This window comes from Egretta garzetta, unplaced genomic scaffold (assembly GCF_000687185.1).
Source record: "Egretta garzetta isolate BGI_Z169 unplaced genomic scaffold, ASM68718v1 scaffold314, whole genome shotgun sequence".
NCBI classification, from domain to species: domain Eukaryota; kingdom Metazoa; phylum Chordata; class Aves; order Pelecaniformes; family Ardeidae; genus Egretta; species Egretta garzetta.
Genome location: NW_009259531.1, coordinates 776,828 through 796,969, shown reverse-complemented (window position 1 = coordinate 796,969; position 20,142 = coordinate 776,828). Strand labels below are relative to the sequence as shown.

The 20,142-nt window shown below is 39.3% G+C and overlaps 1 protein-coding gene across 1 annotated transcript in view; it reads right to left on the bottom strand.

Annotated features, from left to right (window-relative positions):
* Positions 1-1,349: 1,349 nt before the first annotated feature.
* CYLD (CYLD lysine 63 deubiquitinase) overlaps positions 1,350-20,142 on the bottom strand; it is a 25,331-nt gene continuing 6,538 nt past the window's right edge. Inside the window, 11 exon segments of the mRNA XM_035893139.1 lie at positions 1,350-4,598; positions 6,067-6,283; positions 7,931-8,049; positions 9,129-9,237; positions 9,850-9,982; positions 12,875-12,941; positions 14,054-14,145; positions 15,455-15,577; positions 16,125-16,266; positions 17,097-17,262; positions 18,759-19,138. Of these exon segments, the coding sequence (XP_035749032.1) occupies positions 4,414-4,598; positions 6,067-6,283; positions 7,931-8,049; positions 9,129-9,237; positions 9,850-9,982; positions 12,875-12,941; positions 14,054-14,145; positions 15,455-15,577; positions 16,125-16,266; positions 17,097-17,262; positions 18,759-19,138 (1,733 nt within the window). The 3' untranslated portion in view covers positions 1,350-4,413.

Genomic DNA, 20,142 nt, shown 5'->3' with positions numbered 1-20,142 from the left:
CCCACCAAACCACAAAAGTTAAGGCTAGTTGAGGGCAACCTGATGCAGCGATTTGTTTCCCTAACTCATTCTTTCTTGAAGACAGCCTTTGTAAGTTTAAGAGACTATTTGTGCACAAACCATAGGATGTTTATTTAGCAAAACATCGAGAACAGAGGAAAAACATGCTTTGTTACAGTGGTAAAAATACACAAAGCTTTCAAGCTGGTTTTTTTTTTTTTTACACCAACTCGGTTCTGAAACCGTAAAATTCCAGTTTGCAGCATGTTGTGCCTTAGCATTGCATTACATAGGCTATCGTTAGGGATGGTGGTGACCCAGTTCAGTGGAGTATAAAGTGCACAAGAAAAGTAAGTGCATTGAAATGAACCATTTATGATTATGAGTAATTCCTGTTACACAGAGTACTTGCATAAAATGGAATCTCACAGCCTGGTTAGGAAAGCACAGTACTACTTTTTTTTCAAGCGCACAGCATCAGTATCACAGCTATTAGAAGACCTTTACTGAACATACATTATTTTTTCCCTCCAATTATCTCCCACACCAAAAGATGAGCACTCTGATGGAGCTTACTGTGGGTTTGGGGCTGCTTTGTTTGGTTGGTTTGTTTTAGTAATGTGTAAGGCATCACCTTTAACTAATACCTTGCCGCTTTCTTTACCCTCTATGTTCAAAACAGACAAGCATTTAGTGGTGCAATAATTTGTTTAATTTTCTATTGACTTGAGCCCCTAGTTCCAATAATGGTTAGCAGAGTAGGGGCTGAGAGTTGTATGGGGGGATGCAGGTTTTTTCCTCCCCAATTATGAAAGTTTATGTATTATGAAACTTTACATTTTTACAAGCTGTCAGAAATCATATTTTCTATGTGGTTTCCCACTCACAGGTTAAGGCCGTTGTCAGCAATACTTATGCGCCGAACCATGAAGCAATCATCATCTAAGTACATTCACCGTATTAAAAAAGAGAGAACTGATTAGGCAGTTCCCAAAAGCATTAAACACGCAGCAGCTGGGTGCTTAGTCAGTGGCATCTTTGGGCATTGCATTTAACAGCAGAAGATGCTTTAAAATGCAGGCTGGGCTACAAAAATAGCTTACTCCATCCCCCTACAATATAGGCTGAAGGCATTTCTCACCTTTGTATGTAAGTTATTTTACAATTTTCTTTTCACAGTGAAACCACTTTCTGTCTGTATACTCCTTTCCGAGAAAGGCCATAAAACCCAGGGTAAGTTTCCGTAACATCTCATTTACATTGCCAGATTATCTCCAATCCAATGCAATACACCATAAAGCAATACTTTGTTTTGGGTTAAAGAGATTCACTCAATTCTCAAAACCAACTTTTTTTTTTTTTTTTTTTTTTTTTTAAAGCTATGGAAGACATCTCTGTCCTCTTAACTGATAAGCAATACACAAACCATGTAATCACATACTGCTTGCAAAAGTATGTAGTTTTGCAAAATAGAAAGGAGTACAAAATGCTGGCTGTAAAGTACTGTCTGCACTTTGAAACACAGTATTTGTTGTCAAGATGTGGTCACAATAATGCATTTAAACTCCCTCAGTGTTCCTGTATGCTCTCTACATGGTCACACTTCTTTTCCATTTCCAGCCAAAGGCCAGAAGATTGGCGGCAAGAAGCCAAGCAGTTCATGTACACCCAGCTATTGCTACTCACTTCTGCAGATAGACTCTGCATCCTGAAAACATGGGATTCTTGGATATTTGCACTTGTGGAAAAAAGAGCGGCTAGTTTGCTACAGGCATGTTCATCTAGAAAACTGTACTCCCATTGCCAGGTCCACGTCCCCTCTGGCCATAGCAGTTCCACGGCTGTTCTCCGCGTTCAGGCAGGAAGAGGCAAGGTAACAACTTTAGGTAGATGTAATATATGCAAAGGGAAGGGGGCGGGAGAAAGCTGACACAAGTGGCAGGTGTGTGATGATGTATTGGGAAAACTACAAAATGAATCTAGGGCTAGGGAAGAGAAAGAACCCAGACCTTCAAATGGCTCTCATTGGCACACAGGTTTGGGCTTGCTTGTTTTGTAAAGCCTTCATGTTTGCACCTTGTTCAGAAGGGGGCACCTCCTGCAACTGCTTTTGGGTTGAGTCACGGTGGGGCCAGGGAGCAAAGCTCCCAAATGCTGCAGAGCGAGGTGTCGCTCTGTTGTATTATCACTGCCTTTTTTTTTTTTTGCAAGCCCCTTCTTGCCTTTGCTTTGCAAACAGCTGTATTTAAACACATCACTTGCAGTACCTGGAAGCTGTGGCCAGACTTTCTCTTCAATACGCAGCCAAGGGTGGGGTCTCATACCTTCTGCTCCAATTATGTCAGTGTTCTGAAGCCCATTTTAATAAATACCAGCTGCCTAGCGAAGACCCACAACTAGTCTTTTTACCTTGTATTGCCTATGAGATGCTTTGATGGCATCTTTATTAACACACCTGAGCGCCTGCAGCTGCCCCAGAGCAGGCTGGTATGCAGCCAAGGCCAAGCCAATAGACTAACCCAGCCCTTGATAGGATGGTTATGGAATCCATCACTCAAAGCCTCGCTGAAATTTTTCAGGAGAGAAATAATTCAAGAGCTCATAATAGCACTGAAACTAAAGAAACAGAGAAGGTTTTTTTCCAAGAGCTCCAGTAGTACTAAAACTAGTTTAAGAAAAGAAAGAGCTGTGCCAAGGAGCACAGACCAGATAAACAAGGCAAGGGAACATGGAAGCCCAGAGACTATTAGAGGCAAAAGCAACAGTGGCCCTTTTAATGATTTTCTTGCTCTTGAGAGTGAAAAATTAAGAGCACACTTCATGCAGCAGCTAATGGAATAGATGAACTCTCTCAGCACCCTGTGCTTTAGACAGAGGAGGCCTTCAAGCATAATTTCCCAATCTCTCTCTAGTACTGTTCTGTGTTAGAGTGCGTCCCAAAGAAAGATTTTAGGTTTTCCAAGAACAACAAAGTAACCACATTTTCTACAATATGGGATCAGTCTCTATTGTCTCTAAAACAGTGGCTTTTTCAAAGTGGCTTTTTCTCTGTCACATTTTGTGACCTCTCCTTCTATAGACTTGATCCCAACAAGGAAGTTTTTCATATAAAACATCTTACGAGTTGAAAATGTACAGCTCATCTATATGCAATTTGTACAACCAGATTTTACTGTATATATATATATATTTGCATGTTTGCTAGTCCATGTAGACAGAAGTAGCTAAAAAGCAACTAAAACAACAGTATTTCATTGCAAACAGGAACCAGACTTCAAAGTATAGTATTTTTACATCAACACAGGGTTTGTAGCTTTTCAAGTTAGTTTTCACTGGGTACTTGGTATACAGTAAAACTCTGATCTACTTTTATGTATAGTTTCATCTTTCCAGGCAGAGACTTCTAATATTCATTAGTAATCTTGAAATGAAGAGTTGGATGTATAACATATTCCCAGGCAGTAGCTTAATGTACTGTAGAAAAGTCAGTTTTGTTTTACCAAGGAGTAGAATCCACTTCACTAACATTCCCTGAGGCAATCCATTATTTTATTGTTTTGTCCTCCAATAATTTGTATATAGTTGCTGTTCTGCTCCAGACTGGTCTGTTTCTTTTAAAATAGACACTTAGAAAGAGACATCTGTTAACTTTCATTGCTAATGTTCTATTACGGCAATTATGCTTCCCCTTAATACCCTCTTCTCGTCCTCTCCTTCCCCTCCCAAAATCACAAGTTAACAGATAGCAAATCTGTGTGCTTGATTGTCACAAGATGGGAATTCAGACCTTTTCAATTAATGTTAATTTTCTGAAGATGCAAATGTGTGAACTGAAAAGAATGTAGTAGACAGATAACAGAACAGAATTAACATGCAATGAACAGTCTAATGTTTACCTTCCTGAAACTGAAGTTACTCTCTCTTCAAAACAATCTATGGTGCTAAAAAGATCGAGGGTGGGGAGAAGTGTTGGGTGTGGAAGATAGAGGAACGCAAGAGAATCATCATCCTTCGTCCACAGAAATGCACCGAGCAAGAACACTGTGTATCTTTACATTCTCAACGGAGTAAGGAGGTTTCTCCTGATATAATTCCACCTTTAACATTTCAAAAAAGCCCGTGTATAATCAATGCACTTAAAGCTTTAAGTTTTAGTAACTTCACTTAGACTTTGTTTATAAAACAAACACACACACAAGCACACTTCCCAGAGTGCAAAATGCTTAAATACTTCAATTACAGAACTCCACATGTAGTTTTTGGAACAGTAATCCTTTTCCTCTCAGAGTCAACTTCTTCCCTGTCATCGCATCCATTGCCAGCAATGGTTGCATTATAACTAACCAAAAAATGCAGCAAATGCAACAGTAGGTAACTCTGTACCATTTCTTCAGTTTTCCAGAGGACAGTTGTTCATTTGTATAAACTCATCGTTGGACTTTGATACATGCACATGTAAGCATCACAAAGCAGTCTTCGTGCACAACCTTGAATTTTTCTGGAATCCAGTGAGTGTAGCTCTTCTAGAGACATCTTCAGGTATTCGCCAACTTCTGGACATGGGGTAACTTGTGGAATGTTGAAGCCATTCTGACCTCCTTTTAACCACAAGGAAAGAGAGAGAAACAGATTAGGTTAGCATCTACCTATAGTTACTCTTTATAATGTGCTTTAATTATGATAGCATCACCAGTTCTTGAAAATGCCTTCAAAGAAAACCTAAATATGCCATTCTGGACTGCTGCAGGATAAACCTACATGAAAAGCGTGTTATTCAATAAAAGCTGCAATTAGTGCCAGAATATTCTGTATTACTAACAAACAAATACCCACACAAACACCACACAAAAACCCCACCAGAATGAGAACTTCGGGGTTTCGTTAACACTAAAGATTCTGTATGACTTTGGGAGAGTGACCTGAATAGGTACTCCACCGCAAATGCTACTGAATTTGTTGATAACATGACAGCTGGTAATGGTTGATGAATTCTAAACTGTGACAGTCTGCACCTGCCTCCCAAGACCAAGGCAAAGTTTGACCCTGGCCGTTTTCCATGTAAGAATGAGCAAACTCAAACACCACAAGTATGGACATCCATGATGCTGTTCCCCAGCAGACATTTTTAGCTTATAGCACCAGCTGAATAAAAATATTTGTGATACAAAAACCCCTGAGATCAGCAGGAGATACATCCAGTGAGGATCTTGTGATCTACATTCCTGAAATAAGTAGACTTCAGCCATACACATTTCAAGCACTCTGAAACAAAGCTCGATTGCCTTCTGGTTGCTTAAGACTTTAACCGTGTAGCAGTTTCAAGCTCAACAGGAGGCAAGATTCTTCTCCCCTCACCCCCAAATCACACTGTAACTGAGGGGTTCAAGAACTCTTCACGTGAAGAACTGTTACTATGAGTATGACACTTGCCTCTCTTACTGTTTTACTGAGGCACCAGAACTGAAGAGAGTCCCTATTTAAACACTATTTAATGCAGCAGTATCTAAGAGAACACTTGTTTTACTGACATCCGTATTATTACAGGTAACAGTTTTCCACTGAGAACTCTAAAGAGATTCAAAGGAACAGCAGAGATGTTGTAACATGTAACTATTTCTTTTATTCTGAAGACACCTACACTAAGTCATTTAAGCAAAACCAATAAAAATATTTGCATACTATCTGATAATTGTGTACATCCACTTAAATATAGACTGAAATAACACATTCCTGCAGTTGATTATTTAAAATTAATTCTCTCTCCCAAACTTGCAAAGTATAGAAAAATGTACAAGGTGTCCTGCTAGAAAGCTTCTGCAGTTACTTCTGTACTACTTACTAAGGCAGCCAATCTGGCTGAAATTTGGATTATGCAAATCAGTGGCTGCTATGAAATCAATGCACTGAGGTAAGGCTGGGTCAAGATTAGTGTCCCCGCATCAAGTACTTCAAGTCAAACCGACATTAATAACCCCAAAAATGTTAAGAAATAGGCACTGAAATTTAAGATAGTAATACATGTAAAAAAATTAAGAGAAAATCAATAAGAATAAATAAAAGTTCTACCATCGCGATCTGCCATGCTATCAAAGAAAAGCCAGGCGGAGTCATCCCTCCCGTATTTAACAAAAGCTACGTAGTGGCTCGTTTCTATGCAGAGGACAGCAAACAACTCCATCTTCTGGTACGGGATGCAGCCATGTCGCCAATCCCAGTCTGGCAGATCTTTTGGTAGTGACAATGGATTGAATTTATGACTCTGTCTCTTGGGATGAAGATGAACCTACAATTGAAGTGATATTTCAGAAGAGGAAAAACACCCAAGATTATTTTCTTCAGTGGCAGACAAAGCTAAAGAGAACATTACTGCTGAACTGAAGATTACTGGCATTAGAGAAGGAACTTCAGTAACAGTAGCAGACTAAACGTTTCTTCTATTTTTCCCCACCAGTGTCGTTCAATAGCACCCAGAAAATTCAAATCTGTAGAAGGGAGGTCAGATTTAGTGCAACAATTTTCTACTATGCTAGACTTCAAGTGTGCAAGTGACTATGACTTCAACAAGCAGTGACTATGACAGCTTCATGCAAGTTACCAAACAGCTCTCAAAATTAAACGGTTCTATGTCATGAATTTATCAATTCAAACAAGGTAGCATGTATGTAAAATCAGGATTTAAAGCAGGCGACAGGAAACAGATTCCAAGCTGTCTACAATTACAACAGTGGGGCACTGTATTCAGTCCTGGATTTGGCAGTTGCCATGTTTTTAGTAAGAAACCCCTGATGAGTACATTGCAGTCTCAAGAGGAATTCCTGAACTGTCACCGAAGGTTACACTTCACTTGGTGGGTGCGGTTACACTGTGCTGGTGAGAAAGTCTCACTACACTCTTATGCCTTTCTGTCAATTATTACAGCGCATACCATTTGGGCTAAGCCCAAGCAGAACAATGTATTGGGTTTGCATGGCAAGGTTTTGGTAGCAGGGTGCCTACAGGGGCGGCTTCTGTGAGAAGCTGCCAGAAGCTTCCCCTATGTCCAACTGTTTGAGGGGGGGGGGGGGGGGAAACCCCAAGCAAACCTGCACAATTGCAGCCAGAGAGAGGAGTGAGAGGAGCAGCCCTGCAGACACCAAGGTCAGGGAAGAAGGAGGGGGAGGAACAGAGATTTCCCTGCAGCCCATGATGAAGACCATGGTGAGGCAGGCTGTCTCCCTGTAGCCCAGGGAGGCCCGTGGGGAAGCAGAACTCTACCTGCAGCCCAGGGAGGCCCACGGGGGAGCAGATCTCCACCTGCAGCCCAGGGAGGACCCCACGCTGGAGCAGGGGGATGCCCAAAGGAGACTGTGACCCCATGGGAAGCCCTCGCTGGAGCAGGCCCCAGGACTGCACCCCATGGAAAGGATGGACCCATGTTGGAGCAGTTTGTGAAGAACTGCAGCCTGTGGCAAGGTCTCATGTTGGAGGACTGTTGTGGAGGGACCCCGGGCTGGAGCAAGGGAGGAGTGTGAGGAATCCTCCCCCTGAGGAGGAAGGAACAGCAGAGACAGCGTGTGATGAACTGACCCCAACCCCCATTCCCCATCCCCCTGCACTGCTGAGGCGGAGGAGGTAGAGAAAATGGGGAGTAAAGTTAATCTGGAGAAGATGGGAGGGGTGGGGGGAAGGTCTTTTAAGCTTCAGGTTTTATTCTCTCATTACCCTACTCTGATTTGATTGGTAATAAATTAAACTGATTTCCCTGAGTCGAATCTGTTTTGCCTGTGACAGTAATTGGCGTGTGATCTCTCCCTGTCCTTATCTCGACCCACGAGCCTTTCAATGTATTTTCTTTCCCCTGTCCAGCTGAGAAGAGTGATAGAGCAGCTTCAATGGCACCTGGCATCCAGCCAGGGTCAACCCACCCCAAACAACAAAGACAACAACTTACTTGTGTATTGCAGGTTTTGCAGAACTGCTTGATTTTCCCAGCAGAAATATCAGTATCTTCATAACATTCTCTGCACTCATACATAGCAAGCCCTCCACATATACGGCACTGCCTGGGAGCTGCATTTTTAAAGAAGATATTAGTCTCCTATTTGGGGAGGCTTTTTTGGTTTTTTACTGTGAGGGGTATGGAAAGGAGAGAGGATTACTATTTAAAATGGGGAAAACCACTACATTAAAAAAGTTAAACCCAGATTGCCAAGCAAAGCAGAAATGTACCACTGTATTTAACTGCATCCCTTTGACATAACGTGGAATAAGAGAGTTTTAGAGTGCTAAGTTGCAAAACAGAAGACGATAAAAATTAAGTTTTATCAATTGCATGAACAAGTAAAACCAGGCTTTTAAATTGAGTTAGCTCTCTCCCATCATATTGGTACAGCTAGCTTAGGCCCCATGACTGTCAACACCAGAAACATAAAGAAAAAATAGCATAAGCTGATGGCCATGACAGTGAAAGAAAACGCCATGTCAGTTTCAGAGAGAGATTTTAGCAGTTTTATTAGTTCTTATTTCAAATTTTAAACCCGGTGTCTTTTCTTAGGTAATGCAATGAAAAATTCAGTGGATGACAAATGTCAGAAATTTAGGTCACAAAAAATGTACAGTTGAAAAATGCACCATTACTACATGCTGCAAATTTACATCCTAATCTCAGGTTCTCGTCTTCTGGTTTGATAAACTAATGACAAAAAGCTTAGAAACAAGCACCACAAACTGATGAAGACTAATGAAACGTGGTCAACATAAATACCTGTTAATCAATCTCGGTGCAACGCTTAGCTTTTAAGATTTCCTACCTGCCATATTAATGAATTTTGCTGCTAATAACTCCATTTTAACAACACTGTCTTGAAATAAGAAGTTTAGTTGTACAGATACTCAAGAATTCAATAAACAAAATCAAGCAAGTTAAAAGCTACAATTCAGAAGAATATATAGAGTATAACATGAGAGGAAAAAAGTATTCTACCCAGTAAACTTTTCTTCCTCCTCAGCCTGAGCATCTCACACTACCTTGTTAAGTATTTAGTCAAAACAACAACAACAGAGCCCAGAACTACCAGGAGTACTTACTGCCACTGTTAGTCACTCTCAACAACTCTCTTTTATTACAAAACGCAATGTTGCATACTTACTATCTTCAAGTAAGTCTGTTATATTTAATTCCAAGGATGGAAAAATTTTGTTGAACATTTTGAAGTCTTTTCCAAACCGAGGCATCTGGATAATCAGGCAAGAGGGTGCCTAGGTAAAATGGCAGAATATAATGTAATGAGCTTGAGACAATTATCTAAATTTAGAGGCATACTTCTAATGCTATAAGTATCTTCATGTTATTTAAACTTACAGCCCATTGACTTCAAAATTAGCAAGATGGTAAGCAAACCAAAATTCTTTGAGAGAAACTACAGCTAAAAAACCCAGGAAAGTGGCATCTAAATCATTGTCAAATGTCGTAAGTCCCAGCCATGCTCAAGTACAATATTAAACATACTGGACTACACACTGCTGTCCGGGGACGTAGGGAGGAAAAAAAGCTTCCCTTTGTAAAGGTTTTTACAAACCGAGGTATCTCAAAATGCTAGTCCTTAAGACAACTTACTGGCAGTAACTAAGAAGTTTTCTTTTAGTAATTCTTTACCTAAATTACTTTGGCCTGTTCAGCCAAAGGATACACGTCATTAAGTCAACCATAAAATATTTTTGTCATGTAGGCAACCTGTACCAGTGACCTAGTACTCCCATTTCCAACATGTCCACATTTTGTTTTCACCCCAAGTCCTACTTTTGTCCCATTGCTGAATGAGCAAATGTCTAGGCATTATCGCTTGTAACAAAGCAACAGCTGTCACCAACCTCTGCAAACTTCAAGTTGCTGTTGATGAATGACCACTCTAATAACTGCTGAATTGTTGGGACTCCAACTTTCTCATTTTTGTCCATAAAAATTTGATAGAAGTAACAGTCTTGTACTTTCTGACCTGCTGATCTAAAAACAGATTTAAAAACACAGTTTCGGAAGCTCTACTGTAACAATGACTGCATTTTACTAGGAAAAAAACATCTACCAGAAAATAGTCTATACAACATCCTGTCTGCAATGAAATATATTCTGCTTTAAAAAACCAAAACAAAACAACAAAAAACCCCAAAGAGAAACAACAACAAAATTCCTTAGATGACAAGCAATCAAGTATTAAGTGTGGACTGATTTTAGAAAAACTTACAAACTTATTTAAGAAACAAAAGCAGTTTAAGTTTCAGAGTATGTTTTAAAAACATATGCCTATGCATTACTGAACTACCAACTGAGAAATACTTCCTAAGCATATGCACCAAAAACTCCAATGCACTAAAGCAGCTTTCATTGGAAAGACAAGTAATTAAGTTTCAGTAATAAAACATCAAAAGGAACAACAACAATTCTCTTCTGTATGATATTCCCAGTAAGGAGTTAAAAAAAAAGTGACTGGGTTTAATGAAACATTTCCTTTTATAATCAGGGAGATAGCCACCCTGCTTCCTACAGTAGGAGCCTCGTGTGGATGGCCAGTGCTGCTGGACAGTTAACAGAGAACTCTCCAAAGGGATAATCCCAATTCAAGGGCTGTCCAGGTCCAACTGTTAAGCAGCCTCCCACACCGAGGCAAACATTAAGGCGGCAGCTACTACACTGACTGCCAATGCTAGCCATAGCAGGCTGGATAAACTTCCTCATCCTCACAAAAAAAACCCATAACAAAACAAACAAAAAAAAAGCGCAAAGCAAAGCAAAAAACCCCACCAAACAAGCAAGCACACACTACAAAACACCCTCCACCCCCCCACCCCACCCCAAAAGCAAAAAAACAAGAACCACAAAACCACAACATATTTTTATATGGATAGGGAGAGGGCCAAAGGATCAAGCTACCAATTTAAGTAAGTTTTGAGGTCAGATGTTTCAACACAAAGTAAAAATTAAGTACTGATGTTTTCAGGTAGTATTTCTGTTACATAAACATAAATCTGAGATATTTGGGAAGAGAGCTTCAGCTGAGTAACAACCTACTCTGGAAGGACATGAGAAAGGATATAGCAGACTGTGCTCACATTGAAGAATTGGATTTTGCTATCATGGAGAAAAAGCATACAGGAGTATCTGGCCTCCAATAGCAAAAGAAAAAAGTTAGGTAGGAGTTGTTTCATCCCAGTGTCAAAATTCCTGGGAACTTTCATCAAATCTGCTATACATAGTAACCCCCTCCCATCCCACCCAGCACTTAAGACAACATTGCTTTTTAGAGTACTCGAGTTTTGAGAGGATTCTAAGAGAATGATGCTCAAAGTTACTATCCTTAACACAACCCTTCTTTCTAAGAAGAAAGGAGACTTCTTAAAGAGTTAAGGTACATGCACAGAACACACCAACTTCAGTGCTAAAAGCTGAGTGGTGGAACGTAAGTTCTGTTCTCTGTATGGCACAGACACGACAAAAACCTTGAAGGCCAAGTGTTACAGAAGAGGGATTAAAGAAATGCGGAAGGCAGCACAGAAACATACAAGTGGAATAAGAAGCATCTTCTTTTATTTTACTCCTTTCAGCTGTGACTTCTGCCACAGCAGCACACCTGTTAACTACCAAAAACTAGAAATACCTTCTCACATGAACATCTGTTATTCTAATTATAATAATAAATGCTATTATTATAATTATAGTATTGTACCCCAGCTATTTCACCAGAATAATACATTAGCCACAGGGGTTTCTCAGCACATTGTATTTCATAGAACTGAAGAGAGACAGTAACAACAACTGTGAGGGTCTTAAGATGGCAAGCTATTCTCTAAACACTTTTCTATACAGCCCCAGTACAGGCTTGAAGTTACTAGTTACTGTGTTTTAGGTTTTTGTTTTTAACCTAACAAACATAGACCTTTGTCTAGGGAGAAGCAGGAACACAGTTCCAAATTCATGATATGCCTTGATCTACAGAACAACCACAGAAGATAGCCTGGGCGTACTCAGTGGCACCTACGCAGTGAACTACAGCGCACCGCACACAGATGCTCTAGGTACGGGCTCCTAACTCCCGCATCTCTGCACAGCGCAACAGATAGTGGGCACTTACCTCGCACACCACTGAACTAAAGCAGCATAGAAACTAATACAACTCCTGCAATGAGAAAAGAACTGAAAAACTATGGGAAATGCCTTGCAACACTGCTGCTGCCACAGAGTGCGGCAAGGAACCGGAGAACATCAGGTGCCAGCTAGCAGAATGACAGCAGCGGGCTACAATCCCTACCTCTGTTAGACTCAGTTATGACACCTGAATCCTTGTAGTGCTACAGTCAAGAATGAAGACATACATAATGCCAGTATCTGTTATTTTGATAAAGTAAGAGAAGCCAAACTTGATCAAGACAAACGACTGAAATATTTCCATTAGCCTTAAAGAAGAAACGCAAATCAGTTTCCATGTTAAACACCGATTCAGCAATCTCTGCAGCTTGTCCCAGAAATAAGCAGCTGTGAGCTGCGGGCCACATTCAGCAGTGCTGTAGGGTCCTCTCACAGCAGCCCGTCTCCAGCGTAACTAACAGGAAGACAGAACGGCTCTCAAGCAGACACCACTAGGGCAGGGGATGTTTGTCCATGTCGCACGAAACCGTGTTTGTGAGCTTTTGCAACAAGAGACCAGTGGGGCAGAACCCATCCATCTACCAAAAAAGGTAGGAAATAGCGTCAAATTTGTCAATGTATCTTTATTATATTGAATCTTATTAGAAATATGAACCACAGCATCAAAGGTGCTCCAAGAGCTATTCCAATTTGAAAGGCAGCAGATACACTCTCCTCATCAGCCTTCACAAATAGATAAATTCAACAAAGATTTACCTTATTTTCAACAGTGGCTCAACTCTTAGGACATGGTGAAATAAAATATTCAAAAATTCTTCTGGATCTGGGGAGAAAGGAGAAAAAAAGTCTTGTTAGCATGCAAAACCAGATACATTGTTCAAGGTTGATTTTAAACTAAAGTTTTCAAAATTTTAATAAGAAAAAAGTAAAGGTTCATTTTTACAATGCAGTAAGATTATAACAAATCATAACATTTTCATGACACAAACATCTGTTTACTCTTTTGGTGTCAAATAGCCCTAATAAAAGACACAGGCTCAACAGGGTAATAAGCTTTCCAGTAAAGATCAAAAAGATGCTCTGTATTTCAGAGGAATCATTTGGCGCCACATAACTTTTTCAGGAGAAATAAAAGCTTTCAAAAGAAAACAGTGAAGCTGCAGAGCAGCAGTGAGGAGTAGTGACAGCAGCACTTACATAAAAACCACACAATAGCACAAAGTTCATCTAAACTAGAGACTGAGTTCTCTCATCAAGAACGCAGCCAACACCAGCTTCCCAGAGGCCTATTCTCCCCAACACGGAGCGCTTTCTGGTATAGTTCTCTTCCTGCCACTAACAGCAATAAATATTGGTCTCAGCATTCAGCATTTACAAAGAAAGTAGTGTTCTCGCAAACAAAAATGAAACAGCTACATAATGTAATACTAATTAATCATTATCTGCAGCAGAAGACCAAAAGGTTGGGAATTGATTTTTCTAACATGATTTACCTAGTTTATTTCTTAAAATACTACATAACCATTGTGACAATAAAACATTGTAGTGGAAATATATTCCTCAGGGACTGAAGTGACATTTTGAAAGAGGACAAAGACCCCAGCCTTATCATAGTCTTCGTTTCTGAGGCCTTAGATCTCCCCTAACTGCTAAAAGGGAGTCAGTCACATGGGCACAGGAAGGACGGAAAAGAAATCCAGTCAGTGAAAGACTGTTACGGCAGAAACTGTTCAGCTAGGGTTCCTCACAGACCCGAGGAAGCAGGAAAAGACCTTTTTACCACCCAATGGTCACTCAATTCTCTGGTAGAGATATTAATGCTACAGAGAAATATTTGTGTGTTTTTTTTCTGGTATAATTATATAGCAAGGTATTACAGTTCCATCATATTATGATTCTTACAAATCTCAAAGAAAGGAAAACCTCCCCAGTTACCTTTTTCCTCTGAAGTGAATCCTGATGCAGCCTCAACTTTTTCAAGTATTTTCCTCAGTTTCATTATTTTTGTAGCACATACATATCCATATCTAAGATAAATGGGTTTAATAAGCTATTAGTTTGTGATTAAGTCAGAGAAGCAGAAAAAAACCCTCTTAAATGCTGAAATACAGGCTCTCAGATCCTTCTTTAACTGTGTACAGTATTTCTTCAAAACTGTGTATTGACTCCTCACATTCAATCTGACTTCCAGCTTTTTTAGTGCAGCATAAATTTAATGCAGTGCTCAGTGTTCCTGCGTAACCTTTAAGAGCTCATTTTAAACATTAACTTACCAGGATAACTGTTTTTTGATTTGTCAGTCAATTACTTTTGATTTGTTTTCACTCTAATTTGCACCGCTTAATGCAGCAATTTCAGAATGTCATGTAAAAGCAGCACTGTGGAATTTGTTAATAAAAAAAAATTCAATATTTGAGAAAGAGATACAGAACTGTACTGCTGACCTAAGAAGCTGAGGTTTCGAGCATTCAATCTTTTCCTCTAAAACTTTACAAAAAATGTAAAGGAAGTTTTAAGCATGGTAGAAAGGTAGAAGTAAGACTTCCAGTCTTCTCAGACATTTGAGATTCTTGCTACTTGGCGTGTATCCTAGTACCTATGCCACAGAACCCTGATACACAGCAGGCAAAGTACACACACCCTTACAAGAATAAGGGTTCAGAAGCCATCGTTTTATTCCAGGAATCAAAAGTAAAACTTCATGATAAATTGGTCAGTTACAGCTCACAGAATTTCAGGACTACAACTGTATTATCTGCACGTTTTAAAAAAAAAGAAAAGTTAAGCTAAAGACAAATAACTTTTCATGCAGATTTTTGCCGTATTTCCTTTGTTCATTTTGTGCCTAAGAAATTACAAAGCTCATGTTAAGTTCTTTTAATAAGTGTGTTTTGACCATTTGCAGATGACATGTAAAAATGGAACTTTTAAAGCCCCACCAAATCTATCAAATTATGAAACTCCGTATAAGATAACCCAAATACTTCTGTCAAGAATGGCAGCATTAGAAACATGTAAATGCCAACAAAAAGCATAACTTCTATTTATTGGTGCTTCTGTATTCACACCTATACACATTTTATGATAGCTTTATGCCGATTGCATTTCCAAATAGAGACTAGTAAAAATATTTCATCATCAAACAATGAATAACCATTTCCAGTTAGCACTGATTAAACTTACCAGAAAGAACAAGTAAAAATACTCCAAAAGAAAAAGAATAGACTGGCAGCAGCAGTTGGCCAAACTTTCCAAGTTTGCAGTAGCAACACATACAGAGTAGGATCTAGTATAAAATTTATATTAGACCAGAGACCAGTTCATGGCTTTACTTACATTCTCAGAGGATTCACAATCTCTGTCCGCAAAAGCTCTTGAGTCTCACTGTAATATTCTACATCATTCTTTTCTTTAGGTCTAAGTAACACAGTGTCCAAAACAGAGCTAAAAGAAAACAGGCTACAAAGAAAAAAAGAAAAGGAAGGTTGTTTTGATTCTGGAAGACATAACCATTCAAATGGCTGAGCAACATAAGACAAACCAAGCAAAGCCACAGGAGAATTAAAGAACTCAACAAACTCAAAAAGAGATAATTATGGACAGAGGACAACACAGCTGTACTAAATAGTGAAAGTCCACTCCAACCCAGTATCTTTTCTGCAGCAGAACACAAAACCAGTTGCCAAGGCAGGATTCTGCAAATAAGTTGTAAGAGGTATCTCCCTCCCTCCACCCCCCAGCCTGTGTACTCTTTCATCCTTCAACCATTTACAGCCAAAAAGAGTACAGATACATAAGGGTCAGTACAATTTGCATGTGATTAGCACTTCACGTTATGCAGAGAATGCTGCAGAACTTGTTCAAATCGAAAGAGCGTAGTAATGTGTCAAAGATAGCAGTGCATAACTTCGTAAGCTGCACAGTAATAGCCAGACAGTCGTTACAACAAAGATCACGTGCTCTGCATTTCTAGCATGTGATGCCACTATACAAATTATGAACTTACCAGAACAAGGTGGAGTCTAAGTAACAGGAGTTGTAATGACCCTGGATACCTTTCTTCTTTCCAATCATTGTCTCTAAACCTTCTTTTTCCATTTTTGGAGGAGTGTTTTCTTCTACCACTTCACTTAAGTAACCTCCAAAGGCTGAAATTTTTTTTTTCAAAAGACACTTTAAAGCCTCAAATTTTAGTGCTCTTGAGATTTTCCTATTAATGTTTTACAGCTAAGTTGCTGCCTTAGTGTAAGCATTCCTTCTCTGGACTAGAATAGCATTTCATTACAGCTGAGACTCACTGTCTTCCAGAGACTGAACAAGGCCTTACATTCCACTGACAATGCACATTAAGAGTGCTTCAGAAAGCCTGCAGCACTGAATTAATTTTATCCAGCAGGAAGGAAGTTCTCTGATCATCACAAATGCCCTGTTCACACCACCTTACAAGTATCAGAAACTTCTTTCTTTCCTGTTGTCCCAGGCAATACAACATGACCCAAGAAATCTAAAATATTTGAAGATAGAAAAAAACCCTGAGTTTTTCACCACTAACTTCCACCATAAAAATACATGCTTTTCTATGTTCATAATTAGAAAAAAAATAATTTGACATTATAGAAAAGTAACTGTCGTTATTTCTGATAATGCAATCACATATTGCTGGAGTTGCAAATACCATTTTCAGCAAGATTGCTTTACAACTTCTAAAGTAAAAAACGTGCAGCATAACAAAAAAATCCCTTAATTTTATGAAATTTCTTTACATATACAAACATTTTCTTGTTTTAAAGCATAAAAAAGTAATCCATAGAAACATTATGTTCTGTACAGACTGATCGTCTACTCATTAATCTAATTTAAGTAATACCAGTACAGATTTTCAAATGTTCAATACAAAGAACATATTGCAGGAATAAATGAAACCAAAACCCAGGTCAGTTCCCAGCTGATAAATAAGTAATAAGCAGAAACTCAGTACCTAGAGAGTTGCAGCGTTCAATCTGGTTGGAAACAGGCTGTAGCGAAGCAAACCTGGAATCTGGCCTGCAGCTTTTGAGTTTAACAAAAAGAGCTTTCTTTGGAGCACAAGTGAAGTATCGAGTTCCTTTAAATGTTCCGTCCGTACAACCTGCACATTCATCTTCCTGAAAATTCAAGTGAGATTTCACTATTTTTCTTATTTCTAGAATTCTGCAGAAAGATATTTGATAAAATATCTGGCCATAAATCACCCTTCAGGTACTCTGAAGCTTGATATACAATGTTTCTACATTCTAGTATACAAAGCTTCAGCTGAGGTGTTCTTTAACTGGATTTACTGAGGAAATTAAGAGTCGCGCTTTTTTTCTTCATGCTTAACCACTCACTCCATCCAAAACAAAACAAAAATTCCATAAGAAGCAGCTTGGGGGAGGTCGGAGAGGAGAGTGAGAATTAAAACCTAGTCAACATTAGGAACTTCACTAAGCTAGCTAGTCACTCCGATTCCTTCTGCAGTTACAAAGAGCACACCAGCGCCACCGAGCACCTTTTAAAACTCAGCTAACATCACTAAGCATTGGGTAGTGTGAATACTTCCAGAGTGACTCTGGCCTGCACAATACCCACTTCAGAACACCCAAAATGTACATCAAGGAAAGGCCACACAAACCAAGCATGAAAAATAGCAGGTTATCATTACTTATCTTTGATGACATGATTTAACGCATCTTGTCTACTTACTAACAATTGCTAGGGTTTAATGCAGAAATGCATGGCAGGCAAGTCCAAGACCCCAGGTGAACACAAGGCATCCTAAGATGCAGTCTCAGAACTCCTCTGGCAAACTGTGGCTTGAGCTCCACCCAAAAACCCCACAAGCATCAGGATTTTTGTAACAGCTGAAATTCCAGTCACATTCTCCCCTACTTTGCTAAAGATGCTTGTTGTTTTACATAATTGTACATGGCTTTATCCGAAATTTTATTGAACATTATCCCAAAATAAAGAACCTCATCTCCCTAATCGCATAAACATTAATTTAACTGATAGCCAACACAACCTTGGCAGCAGCTGCCACAGAGTGAATGTCAGTACGTAACAGCAATTCACATTTGCAGCAACTGTGAATTTACAAAGGGCCCACAGGAACACATAAAGCACATGGCTGTCAGATCAACAATATCACTACCATCGATCATCAAAACCAGTGTTACGACTCTGACAGTCATAACTCTGACACTGCCTGTTTGCTGGTATGCAAAAACCAACCAAACAGAAAACTGATAGTAAAGACTCTTACAGCCAAGGCATTTTATATAAATCTGCATTTCAAAGAGCCTTTAAATACAGTTGGATTTTTTCAATTAAAATCTCCATGACATAAGCAAAGGGCACTCCTTTAAAGTGAGTGACCAGTCCTACAATTTCAATTACCCATTGTGACACAAAGACATCTCAGAGCCTATTAACAGAGTCAGGTCTAGGGTAAAAGTCAGAGCTCATCTAAGAATTTTGCTGTGTTATAAGGAGATCACATGGCAACCCGCTTGGACAAACTCCTCCAGACTGACTACTTTCGCAACGTATACAGACACCAACTCTTGGAAACAAAACTAGTAACACGTAATTAATATTAATGTGAACTACAATTTATATTTACCAGTTCCAGTCCAGCTAATACTTCATTTACTCCAGGGGGCTGGCCAATCCAGCGGATTACTCCATAGAAAGGAGGATTTTCTTTAACTTCAGCCAAGGAACCTGCTTCAAGACCATGCGAGTTCCCGACTGGGCCTGCTGTTGATGGACTCTCCTGGTTAGCCGTAGTATTTACATCACCAATGACTGACTGAACAGATAAAGAGAGGGGACTGTGTCCAATAGTACCATTAGTATTTGATGTTTTTGTCAAGCTAAAAGGGAGGGAGTGAAATCTGTTTTCTGTAGACACAGAGTTTGTTAAAGGTGGCTGCAGTGGAGGTGAAGAATGCCCAAATCCAGGAGATGAATCAGTAAGTGATTTTGCAGGGTCTTCAGCAACTGTTAAAATCAAAACCAAGATGTTAGTAAGTGTTGAGGGTTTTTTTTTTCCCCCAACTTATAAAAGGAAAGACTTAGCTATCAAACCAATGAAGTGTATCTGCAACCACATCTGATTTAATGGGTGTCCTGTATAGAAAGCACTAACAGCTGGGGGCACGTAGGAAGATGCTTTGTCACTTGGCAACACTGGAGAGACAGAACTGGCTGAGCAGACGCTGCTGTAGCCCTACCCCTTCTACCACAACCAACAGAAATGAACAGCACAGAGAAAGGAGATGTTAGCCAGAAACTACAGGAAGGTTTAGATTGAATTTTTTTTTACCTTCTTTGAATACTAGGTAACAGCCCCAAGGATTATGACTGTAATGGGCAAAACTAGGAAGAACTCATTGGTCAGTGTGACTGAGGAAAGGATTTGGTTCATAGCTTATACAGAGATGAGTAATTGCTTGCAGACATGATTTGCAAATGGAAAAGTGTTTATTCCCCTGGCTCTATCACAATATACTTTGGTTCTAACACAAGGAATCTATCAGTGTCTATAAAGGATTTAAATAAGTCATGACTAATGCAGTGCTTGAGAAATGAGATCACAACTAGATGTAAAAGCACAAGTGTTCTGTATCTTCTCTCATCTCTCTACAAAGTCTCTAATACACAATTGGTACTCACAGACCAAAAGCAGCTTCTTCATTACCTCTTCTCCCAACGCTGTTTTATTAACTGAAGTTAATATCCAAAAATTTAAAAAAAATAAAAAAAATAAAAAATCCTTTACTTCCATACTTCTTTCTAGATAGGATATTTACCTTGCGTATTTTAAATATTAAACTAATTTTTAAACAAGTTCCAAGCTGTTGGAACAACATCTGTTAGGCAACCAAGAAGAATTTTAATCCATTTTCTTTTACAAATTCAGGGGTTACTACTGCAATAGGTTTCCATGGTAAATTAATGTTATTAGTTTATAATTTACTGGCTCAGCGACGAAGCCGGCTCGT